This window comes from Gordionus sp. m RMFG-2023, chromosome 1, assembly GCF_954871325.1.
Source record: "Gordionus sp. m RMFG-2023 chromosome 1, tfGorSpeb1-WG-v2, whole genome shotgun sequence".
Classification (NCBI taxonomy): domain Eukaryota; kingdom Metazoa; phylum Nematomorpha; class Gordioida; order Chordodea; family Parachordodidae; genus Gordionus; species Gordionus sp. m RMFG-2023.
This window is the reverse complement of record NC_088775.1, coordinates 9,014,013-9,026,538: the sequence shown is the minus strand read 5'-3', so window position 1 is coordinate 9,026,538 and position 12,526 is coordinate 9,014,013. Positions and strand designations below refer to the sequence as shown.

Genomic DNA, 12,526 nt, shown 5'->3' with positions numbered 1-12,526 from the left:
GATCTGATTCGATAAAAAATATCGGCACATCCCTAATATATTTTATATTTAATTATTTTAGCAAGTTCTTATTAGAGATAAATATTTAACCTACAATTGATATATAATATTAGATATTTAAAAGGCTCTTAATAAAATAATTATAATAAGGTAGAATTTAACTTTATTAGTCACTTTTATTTATTAATGATATAAGTAAAATTACATTACAGTATTTATTTACAAAATTTAGTCAATTTAAAATGCATTAAAGAAAATTGTTATGTAATTAATAATTAAATAATATAATGTTGTACATTATTTTCATATTTTTTATATATAATTAATGATTTTGCAAGAAATATAAAAAAAATTTGAAAAGAGATTTAAATGATATTTATATATATGATATTACAAATGCAAGAATTAATAATTCATATTAGAAAATAAAACTAATTTAAAAAATACATAAATATCACAAACAAGTAATGATAAATATTTATTAAAGATAATGAATAAAATAAAACTAGTAAATTTTTTTTTAGAGATGCCATTTAGCCATATACTCCGAATATAAGCTATATTTAAAACAACGCAGAAAATAACCTGCAAATTCTAATAAATCATTTGATTTAATTTTTTTTCTTATTTGCACATTTTTTATTACCATTAAATAACTCTCCCTTCCCTGTTTAAGCTATTAATGGGTAAAAATTAATATTAAAATCCCTGGTTATTATAATTAATTCATCAATAAATATTTTATTAATTATTGCAAATATTCATTCTTATATGCGTATGCTATGTTCTTCACAAATAAATAATATAAACTGTATTTTATAAACTATTCTAATTTAATTGGTAATGATAATTTAAAAGTATCTTGTATTTAAGATACTCTAATTTAGTAAAAGATACAAGTATCTTTTATCTTGTATCTTTTTGATATTTTGAAAAAGATACTAGTATCTGTATCTAAGATTCATATTTTTTATAAAGAATCTGTACTCTGATCAACAGCACATGATTTATAGTATAATATTTTAGGGGACATGGGATGAATTGATTAAACCTATTAAAAGCATCGCTCTCAGTATGTTTGTGATTTGAACCTTTCACGCGGTCAAAAAATATCTACCATTTATTATATTAATTGACCGTTTTCAATAGATCTTTAAGTTATCAAAATCTTATAAAATTTCATCTCTCGTTAAAAATACCCTTAAATTACAACTCAATTAGACTACCACAAAAGCGAGTCAAGGAATCAAGCTGCCCCACAACTTGATAGTGAAGGGCAATGTATAGTTTGAATCAAAGCCTGATGTCGTTATAGTTTTCCTGCAAAAATACAATATTGAATTTCACAATTTTTAATTAAAAATAAGATTCGTTATTTTATATAACTGATTTCACATAAAACATAATGGGTGTGTTTATGTCCACTATATTTTTTTTAGTATGGCTATATGGTATACCCCCCCCCCCCCCCCAACTTTATTATGCAGCATGAGCCCTCAAATAACTTCATTTGTTATTACCAAATAATCCAATAGGTTTATTAATTCTTTCACAGAGACAATTATTTATCTGTTTTTTTCACTCTAATATCAAATAAAATGTTATCCTAAAAGAATTAACGGGGAGTATTTATCTAATGCTACATAGCGTTTAATTATTAATATCTGTTTTAATAAAAATTAATGTCGTAATTTTATCCTTATATATAAAAATAAAATGTTGTTTCTGGGTAATATATGTGGCCAAATCGGTGAGTGCATGTCACCTACAGAATAGATCTGAGCTCGAACCAGGAAGGTTTGAGTTTTTTATGTAGCAAGCTAGGTAGTTGGGGCATGAAGAATATCATGAGAAACGCCTGATTAATTAGTATATTTTAAAATAAATGTGCATTATAAATAGGTCGTTATTTAGCTGTATATTATAACCCCTAAAAAAATATATATATACTAATCCACACCTCACTATTTTCTCTATTCGACATTGTTTTAGCTCTTACTTCTACCTAAACTATCATATTGAAATAAATATCTATCAGATTTTGCCATTTAGAGTATTATAATTATTGCTAATACATACAGCAAATGACAACATATATTAAATTCAGTTCCATTAAAAAATTAAAGTATATCCTATCTTTTAAAATACAAACTTACATCTTCCCAGTGCCTACATGAGATGGAAAGGGGGGGGGGGATTGCCTCCAATTTTTTTGATGAGGGATTGGTATTTATAGGGGTATAGAATAAAGTAAATATAAACTCCATTTGTAGTAAAATAACTAATATTTGAATTTATTAATAAACATTAATTTCGATTTTAATGGTTAATTAAATTTTGTATCGTTCATTCACACAGATCATTTTCATACAGTTTAAATTTATGCACACTCGTGGCGAACTTTTAGTAGTTAGTAACAATTAGTTGATTGTCACTAGCAAAGGTTTACCTGTTATCTAGGAGAGAACTGCAATGGTTTATAGCTCACCGTCCTATTGGCGGAGGCCTCAGTGGGCGAATTGAATAAATATTTTTAAAGCAATGGGCGGACAAATAAAAAAATCAACAATAATTTAAAACAACAAACGGTTGTTAACCATTTTTCGAATACCATTTACCGGCAAACGTTCATAAATGTCAGTCACAAACTGACATAAATACATACCCTTTTCATATTCATTTCAACTCTAATTTTATGAGTTAATAAGTCCATCAGTCAACCATAATTTTACTATTAGGCACGAACTCATAAACATTATACATTCCACGAGAGAAATTGGGGCCATAAATCGCCTCAAAAAGTTTTCTAAGAAAGCGGGGGACTCCAAAATTTTGCCTTACGCCTCTGCATGAAGTGTTTGTCATTTACAAGGAAACAGCGCTACTAAAGAAGCTCATTACATCTCTATATATTTTGTAAATGGTGACAACAACTTAGACCTAAATCATTAACGAATTTCTTCCCTCAGAAAATAAAACCGATATTTCCAATATAGGTTTGGTTATTGTCAATTATATTCAGATATATTGTTTTATCCCTGAGGTTCAAACTAAGACTCATTTACTTATATCTAAAAAAAAATTTTTGGCACCCAAACCTGGTCCCCAGAAAAAATATTTGGCACCCTGGCCCCCAAAAATTTTTCTGCCCCCCCCCCTATCACAAATTTGAATTTTTTTTTAGAATTGATTATTTTTATATTTTTAATATAAATTTTGAATATTTATTCAAAAATATTCAAAAAACATGTCTATTTAAAATTGATTATTTTTATATTTTAAAATAAATTTTGAATATTTATTCTACAAACAAGTCTAGTTTGTAAATTTTTTTCTATACTGTTTTATTTTTATTTTTACCCAATATTAAATTATCATTCATTCATTTTTTTTTTCATTTTTTTTTGTTGTGTATAACATTCTCTATCTCTATAGGTATCACATTTATATTATAATATATAACCAGTTATTTTACTTTACAGCGTTTATTTTAAAATTATGAAGAAACAATAGTTATTAACTCTTATTTTAAGTTAAAGTTAAACAAATGACACGCAACATCACCTCTACAAACTACTAGTAATACTACATCAGAAATTTCAGAAACTGATTCTTCTCATAGTTAGTATAAATTTATATTATTATTTCATGACTTATATGATATTGGTATAGGGCAATATCTATATATTATTATTTCATATATATTTATTTTATATAAGATAAGAGACAGACATTTATTATTAATATTATCATTTTTGTATAATAATTTTAATTATTAAAATAAATATATTCACTCATATTTCAAAATATGAATGGAGCTAATAACCTAGAAAATGATCCTCACTACACTCAGGAGGAAGAAGATGGTAAATAGTTTAAAATTTAACCCAAATTTTTCTATTTATATATTTTTGACAATATCAATAGGAATAGGAGATTATGGTGTTTCATTATTACATTTTGATTTTAAAACAAATAAAGACGAAGAAGAGACTCAATTATCTTCATCTAGCAGTTCAGTCTCTCATAAGAGGCAACTAGTAATTGATTTATAAATATAAAAATATTATATTTTTTTGTTAATCTTTAAAGATATAATGTTTATGACCTTTTTCTAGTTTTTAATACTGAATATCTATAATTTTACTGATCAACTTTACTGATAATCTTCATCAGGGTTGGGCACTACAGTATAGCAAATACTTGTATCTTAAATACAAGATAAATTTTGTGTTTGTTCATTTTCAGCATGCCTTTCCTTCGCCCATCCTGATGACCATTATTACTTATGACCCTTTCCCTCATTACAATTTATTAATTATAATATTTTTAGTGTCAAAATACTCCTCTAATGGTTCAATTCAAATCCCAGGTGACCTTGGCCAGAATAAACCAAATCAAATCAAATTAAACAATTACGTGAAAAAAGATATCCATGGAAGGCAAAGATCATTTCAAAAATCATGGTATAGAGGCCGAGACTGGTTGGAGTATAGTGTAGAAGCTGACGCTGCCTTTTGTTTCCCATGTAGGAAATACTTGCGTAATCCAAGTGATGAATTTGGACAAATGGGATTCAGAAATTGGAAAAATGCTTTAGCTGCCAAGAAGGGACTGCTAAAACACGAGAGCTCAAAAGCTCATTTAAATTCAATTACAATATGGCATGATAAAAATCAAAATATAAACAAAGGTACAGAAATAACTAAAATGTTGGGAGGTGATCAAATTAATCGTAATCAATATTATATTAAATCAGTATTTTATTTGATGCTATTTCTTAGCATAAAAGAACTACCTTTCCGTGGGACTGGTTCAACAAATATTACGGATGCTGCAAAAGTTGAAAACATAATTTATTCTTCTGGGCTATTTATAGCAATGTTTTCCTACACCATCCAAAAAGACCCTGAATTAAATAAAATTATGAAATTTATACCCCAAAATGCCCAGTATACATCACCACAGATTCAAAACAAAGTAATATCCATTATGGCAGATATGGTGCTTGAACATATTTCAGACAAATATAATAAAAGCGAGATGCCTTTTTTTTGTCTTAAGGCTGATGAGACAAAAGATGCTTCAGGTTGTGAAAATCTGAGCATAATAATTCGCTATATTTTTTCTGGAGAAATCCAAGAAAATTTAATAGGAATCATTAATTTAGAGTGTCTTTCTGCTGAAAGCATTACAGATTGCATTTTAAAGCAACTTAATGATCTAAATATTAATTCAGCTAATATAATAAGCCAGGCATATGATGGTGCAAACGTTATGTCTGGCCGAAATAGAGGAGTGCAAACACTTCTTCAAAAAAAAATTAATTAAAATGTTCCTTTTATACATTGCTACAAACACAAGTTGCATCTTGTGATTTAAAATTGGTATAATATATTATTTCTAATTTTTTTTAATTTATCAAATGCATTGTATAATTTTTTCAGGCGTTTTAACGTATCCTGTAAATATACAGGCCACACCCTTAAGAGACTTTTAGACCAGAGGTGGACTTGTCATTTGGAAACATCTCGTAATTATTTATGAGAATTTTGAGGCTATTGGTGAAGTATTATTTTACTTTTCTAATAGAACTCTTAATTCAGAGGTTTCAATTCATGATTCAGTAGAAGCCTCAGGTCTTTTATCTCAGTATTAATATAAATTACATTATATTAGCCATCATAATTTATGAGATATTAATTACAATAGATCCACTAAATAAGTAACTACAATCAGTAGGTACTAATCTAGTTGATGCTAAAAATTGTATTGATTCTACTATCAATATATTAAAAAATAAAAGAAGTGATAATTCTTTTGTTTTGATTATGATTAAGGCTGAAAAACTTTTATCAAAATTTAATCTTACTCCCGAAAAAATCATCATGGGTACGTAAAACGCCTAAAAATTTCCAAGATTATTTAGTTGATAGCAAACTAGAATTCGATTGTGAAAAAGACTCCAATTGGAGTTCTTTAAAAAGGATATATTATAAAATTATAGATAACTTTGTGGATCGTTTTTTAGACTGATTTACAGAAGATGATTTTAATCTTTTAATACATTGTCCCCCCTTAACCCTGATTATTTTTTATCAGATAAAATGGCCCCATTAAAATCTCTGTTAAATTTAAATATAGAAACACTGCATCATGAAATGAAGATAGCAAAAGGATTGCTAGCTTCGGAAGCTAAAAAAATTATAATTTTAAAAATATCTTACATATTATGTATAAAAAAAAATATAATGCATTTAAAGAATTATATAAATGCTACTCAGCAGCGATAATCCATAGGCGTAGCCAGGATTTTCATAAGGGGGGATAATTAAAAAATTACTGGGGCTTCGCCCCCAGACCATCTTTTGGGCGGCCTTCGGCCTGCTTTTTCCCGGTCTTCGGCCGGGTTACTTTAGTCTATATATGGTCATAAAATATTTTTACAAATTTTAATAAAAAAAATAAGCCTGAAACAAATATGAAATATATTTTTATTAGTTTATATAAAATAAAAATATAATAAATTACTTGTATTTTATATACCTTAATATAAAACATGGTAATAATTTATTCCAAACAATTATAAGAAATTTATTTATAAAAAGTAAGTAGACATATAGTTGATTTTACACTATTATATAATTAGTTATAAAATACTAGGTAAAATTCCACTTTTACAGACATATAATATATTACAGTTAATAATTTTACAAATTTTACTAATCAATGCTCTTGATAACGCCATCTATTTGTTTTAAGTAAAAATGATATTTAAATTTAATCTTCATATTATTCATCCCACAATGTCTTAAGATATTTTCTGATGTCCTTATCAATATTTTATTGTTTTCTGTAAAATATATAATTCGCTATATTGGTAAATATTACTTGATTGTCATTTGATAATTAGATATACTTTAAATCTACGACATATAATATTCCACTGTTTGTATTGTGTTTTAATATTTTTTTAATTTATGATTTAATTCTATCAATAGTTTTATAATTATATTTTACTTTTATTAAGATAAATAAATTAAAATTACTCACTTTATAAAAAAATATATTTGATATATTATTTTATTTAGTAATTTTATGGATCTATTATTAATAATTATAATACATTTCACTTCTGTCTTAAGACTTATCTTTGGCTTATATTCCATTTATTAAAAAACATTTTTGGTTCATTTTATATATTTATAAATTTATTTTCCCAAAAATCTATAAATTATGATGAATAGTTTTATTAAAAAATATCAACTTTTACATTCTTTCTTTTAAATTATTATTTAAGATATATGCATACATATTTGAGGGTCAGGGAGTAGAGGGAGGACTAAGGGGGATATTTTTTATTAACTAAAAATGATATTTACAAAAAGTGATAAATTTCTGAAGGGGGGGGGGAATTTCCCCTTGTTCCCCTTCTGGCTACGCCTATGGATAATCATTGGGATATCAACGGCTTCTTATGAGGCCTCGTTCTCTACATTAAAGAGAGTTTTATCGAGCAGTAGAGAGTCTATGAAGGATAAACGTAAACAAAATTTAGTATTAATGGCGTATGAAAAAAGAATAACGCAGAATTTATCTTTTAGTTCATTTATATTAATATTTAAAAATAAAAATCGCCGTATTCTATTATAGTAATATTTTGTTTTGTATATGCATATTATAGTATTATTTTGTTTTGTATATGCATAATATAGTATTATTTTGTTTTGTATATTTATATTATAGTATTATTTTGTTATTAAATTTTTAATAAAAATAGGAAAAAATTTCTATGAATGCGTAATTATTTGTTTGATTTTAAAACAATAGTGCCCCCCCCCCCAAGTAAGCACTTGGCCCCCCTAAGTGAAAATTCCTGGCTACGGCGCTGTTTTCGTATCTCCCTAATGTATTTAAAATTTAAGGAGACTATATAATGTAATATTAAATTTTTTGCTATTTACGAGAGTCGAACCACAAACCGCCCGTTTCAGGCGTATGATTTACGCATGCACCAACTTGAATATAATTAAATTTAAAATATTAAATATATAAATTAATTAATAGCTGATATTTTTAAAATTTTGTCGTTTATTACCATAACTAGATGACTGGCGGGCTTGAGAAAATTTTCTCAAAATGATTATGAGCATGAACCTGTTGGGAATTTTTTTATATTAGATATTAGGCATAATATTTATATGGGTCTCAGGTAAAAGCTAATTTAAATATATTTTTACTCAAATAGTATTCACTATTAGTCCTAATGAGTTGGTCTTGGTCTGAAGTAGGATTGAGCGGGATTATAATGAATAAAAAATAAATGTGGTTTTTAGAGATTTACCTATCTCCAGGCTTGAGAAAAAAGTTTCAAAATTATTACGCGTTGGCCAGGTTTGAGAAAATTTTTTTAAAATTATTATGGGTGGGGCTGCAGTGTTGTTAAACGCTACTTTTAAAAGTAGCGCGATATCGCTACCGCTATTTTATAAAAAAAATAGCGCGCTACCGCTATCGTTTTCAAATGAGTAGCGCGTTATTGCTAATTTATACGCTATTTTGATTTTTTTTTAAAATATTTTTTACGTAACTTTATTTCCACAAATAAAATATTGGTATAAAAACATGACTATAATTTGTTACATGTATATATAAAATTTATTTATTATTGCACTTTAATAATAATAACATTTCGGTACTGTCATCCCCAAGTTTAGAGCGATGATCAGAAAGTATAAGTTTTGCCATACTAAATAATCGTTCAGCACTAGCACTTGAAGGCAACGCAGTATTAAATGTAATAAACTCATAAAAAAATCATCAAAAATATTTAAATGGTATTTTTAGATTTAAAAAAAGCATCTAGAGGTTCAATATTATTATTATTATTATTTATTTCAAAAAAATCATCTATGGAAGGACGTGGTGTTGATGTTGCTATAATATTAGTATCTTGGTTAGGCATGGCATTTTTTAACGTTACCATCAGCCTATCAAATTGCCCTTTAGATTCAGTCAAATTAATGTATGGCCAATTTAACTTGAGCAGCTTTTACATTATCATCATCATACAGATCTGGAAATCTAATTTATTTAAAGCGATTGTATTTATTATACAAAAAGAAGAATACCTTTTTAATTTTCAAAATTTAAATTTATCTGAGATTTAGATTCATTCATAAAAAAATATTAAAATAGCATTAAATTATGGTAAATAAAGATTTTAAAAATATAATTAAGGTAATTAATAATATATTAATTTTGAATTTTATATTAATACTATATATTAATATTATAGAAAGGATAATCTATATTTTTCTCATTTTCCAAAGAAATTTCGCTATCTTCAACAATCTCACACATTTTTAATAACTAGATTTATAATGCTAACTAGATTTATAATGTATAGTTTTAAATATAAATTTCAAAATTAAATTAAATAAAAGAATTATAATTTTAGATTTAATAAAAAATATATTTTAATAATTTTTAGATGTATTTATTATGTAAAATTAAAATTACCGAAGTAGCGCGCTACTGCGCTACTTTCTAAATTAGTAACGAGCTACCGCTATCGCTATTTTCTAAAAACATAGCCTGCTAAAGCTACCGCTACTGAAAAAAGTAGCGCGCTATTTTAACAACACGGGCTGGGTTTGGAAAATTTTTTATGAATTATATTGGACTGGGGTTAGGGAAAATTTTTCAAAATTATTATCAGCTTGGACGCTTGGGAATTCTATTATCAATTATGGATCAGACATTGACCAAAAACAAATATTTTTGCAGGCCTGGGGACCTGGCCTGAAGGGGGGAGGGGTTATAAAGAATTAAAAGATATTATTTTCAAATAACAGGTAACAACTATCATAAAAGTAGGGAGAAAAAACTAACTAATTACCCCTCAACCCCGTCATTCTTGGCAGGTTATTAGCTAGTATATATATATAGCATATGTATATATATATATATATATTTATATATATATATATATATATATATATATATATATATATATATATATATATATATATATATATATATATATATATATATATATATATATCGAAACTAAAAATGCTACACTTATATTTCATATTCCAAGATTCTACTTCATCATTCAACAATATTATTTTTACTTCCTCTATTTACACTTCAACTCTTCTTTATTTTTTCTATTCAAATATATCCTTTATTAATACATTATCATCAGAAAAGTAGCTAGATCAGCTGTTTAACGGCCATTGTCCCATCATTACAACTTTTGTTAAATACGTGTATTGAAAAAGAAAAGTTATTAATAATTTTAAAAATATTTGAATATAAAATTTGTAAAGATAATTGAAATGTTTAAATTGTAAAGGTAAATTTGAAGGTTTAAATTGTATTCAAATTAAATGACAATTATATGAAATAATTATCGGTCGTATGTAAATTTTAGTAGCATAAATAGTGAGATCGAAAATGTATTAAGGAAGAAAAAGAAAAGAGAAAGTTTTATAATTTTTACATTTATATTTATATTTTTAAGTTTTAATTTAAGTTATTTTAGAATAATTTTGATTGACTATATATTTTAATAAATTAATTTGTCATCTTCAATTCTTGATTTTAATAATTAGTAATTGAATTAAACACCACACCCACGCCATTTATATAACTACCTATTCGGTTATAATAGATTATGTAGCTATATTTTAAATATGGTCTTATAAATTGGTGTTAGTAAACCGCTTCCAATTACTCCAAAAATAGGAGAAGCCAAGTTTTTACCCCAAAACTATTATAATCGCAAACCTTTAGCCGAATTGGTCAATCTTTAAAAAGGTGGGGTAAATTAATCAGCTTTTCAGGTATAAGGAATTTTATTTTGACAAGCAACTGTAGATCGAGTCCGAATTAGCTGATCAGTAGTTTAATATTAAGGCGTATGCCGATAGAAATCCGTTAAACTTCAAAGCTACAAATTATTACCCCCCCCCCCCAGAGTTGATCCATTCCTTAGGACCTAAATTCGCAATATATTATCGATTTAATAAAATATAAAGATTATTAGAATTTTTTTTATGATCGTTTAAAATGTGCCAAACTAAAATATATAATAAATTTAATTTTGTTTTTATTAAATTAAATTAATTATGAAAACCATATGTAAATTTTCAAGAAACAATAAAAAAAATTTAAAAAAAAAAAACTAATCCGATATTTAGAAAAGATTTAGAAATAATTTTTTTTTGAAATATTTTTTATAAAAAAATGAATATCATAATGATACATTCTATGCCCTGGCATTAACCTTTTTCCAATCTAGTGTTGTTAAACGGCTCATTTTGAGTCGATTTTTAAAAACGGCTAACTCGATATTTTATTAGGAAAAATATTATGTAAGCAACTAAATCTCGTGGCTCAAATAATATTTTTCTGGCTAAAAGATCGAGTTAGCCGTTTAATAACACTATTCCAATCAAGCGAGGCGAAGCGATTCACAGACCGAAATTAATAAATCATCTATCACTAACCCTGAATTCGCAGTTAAGGCGAATTCGCGGTGAAGTATACAAAAATGAATGTAGAATTATTATATTTATATCATATTTTGAATAATTAGTCGCGATTTCGTGTTAACGGTTAATACTGGGTAAATTTCGCCTGGGTTATGAATAAATATGGAGAAGAGGGAAAGGAGCGGGAGGTGGGGAATAAAATGCTAGCCTAAATTTAATCCTAGTTCGAGGAAGCAAAAAAAATATATTTTAGTGTGAGCAAAATGTAATTTTTTTTTCATACGGCCTAAAATATATATTTGTTTCATTTATTAAAATTAAAATGACTCTTTATCTTTAGACAAGTTTATACCAAGAGCTCAAGCTGTGTTCCATCTTACCTCTTTTCTTTCCAGATTTCTGGATAGCTAACTAAACGAATTATTATTTTTTGACCAAATAAGAATAAGTGTATACCATTAAGAGTACTTTAGCTTCATGTTATTTCTTTCTTGAACTTTGGGTTCTAACACAACAAGCATATGTCAGGATTTATAAAAAAGTTGGAGGGGGGGGGAGGGATAGCGTTGGACACTTTCACCTTCTATCGAATTGCTCTCAAACTTTAATTACTTAACTTGTATTTAGACCTCTCGCTTAACTCTTTTGACATAACATTTTTAACTGAACTTGGATCCATCACTCCGCTCTTTGACATAGATTCAACGGGATATATATTTTTTAAATATGGTACCGAAAAAAATGGAAACAAATTATTTAAAATTAAAATTTTTATCATCATTTTAAATGATTTAATTATTAAATATAAATAGATTGTATTTGTATATTATTATTATTAAATTTTTATATTATTTTATGTTATTTATTTCTAACCGATTCCCATAAAAGGCTTAAGACCTTCTGTTTTTTGTTTCAAAAAAATAAAAATATTATTAACTATAGTTTTTTTTATATTAATTTTACTATTATTTTTTCTTAAAGAAAAATTTATTTCAGTGAGCAAAGAAAATATAAGAATTTAA

The 12,526-nt window shown here is 26.3% G+C and overlaps 1 protein-coding gene across 1 annotated transcript; it reads left to right on the top strand.

Moving 5' to 3' along the window:
- Positions 1-3,808: 3,808 nt before the first annotated feature.
- LOC135931261 (uncharacterized) lies at positions 3,809-5,331 on the top strand. Its single transcript, XM_065468248.1, has 3 exons — positions 3,809-3,866; positions 3,928-4,040; positions 4,249-5,331. The coding sequence occupies exons 1-3, from the start codon at positions 3,809-3,811 to the stop codon at positions 5,329-5,331; spliced, it is 1,254 nt and encodes a 417-aa protein (XP_065324320.1).
- The last annotated feature ends 7,195 nt before the right edge of the window (positions 5,332-12,526 follow it).

Bases quoted from the DNA above. Each gene is read 5' to 3' on its own strand.
- LOC135931261 (XM_065468248.1), top strand. From the start codon at position 3,809: ATGAATGGAGCTAATAACCTAGAAAATGATCCTCACTACACTCAGGAG. The intron at 3,867-3,927 runs GTAAATAGTTTA...CAATATCAATAG, and splicing joins CACTCAGGAGGAAGAAGATG to GAATAGGAGATTATGGTGTT. The intron at 4,041-4,248 runs GTAATTGATTTA...GTTCATTTTCAG, and splicing joins TCTCTCATAAGAGGCAACTA to CATGCCTTTCCTTCGCCCAT.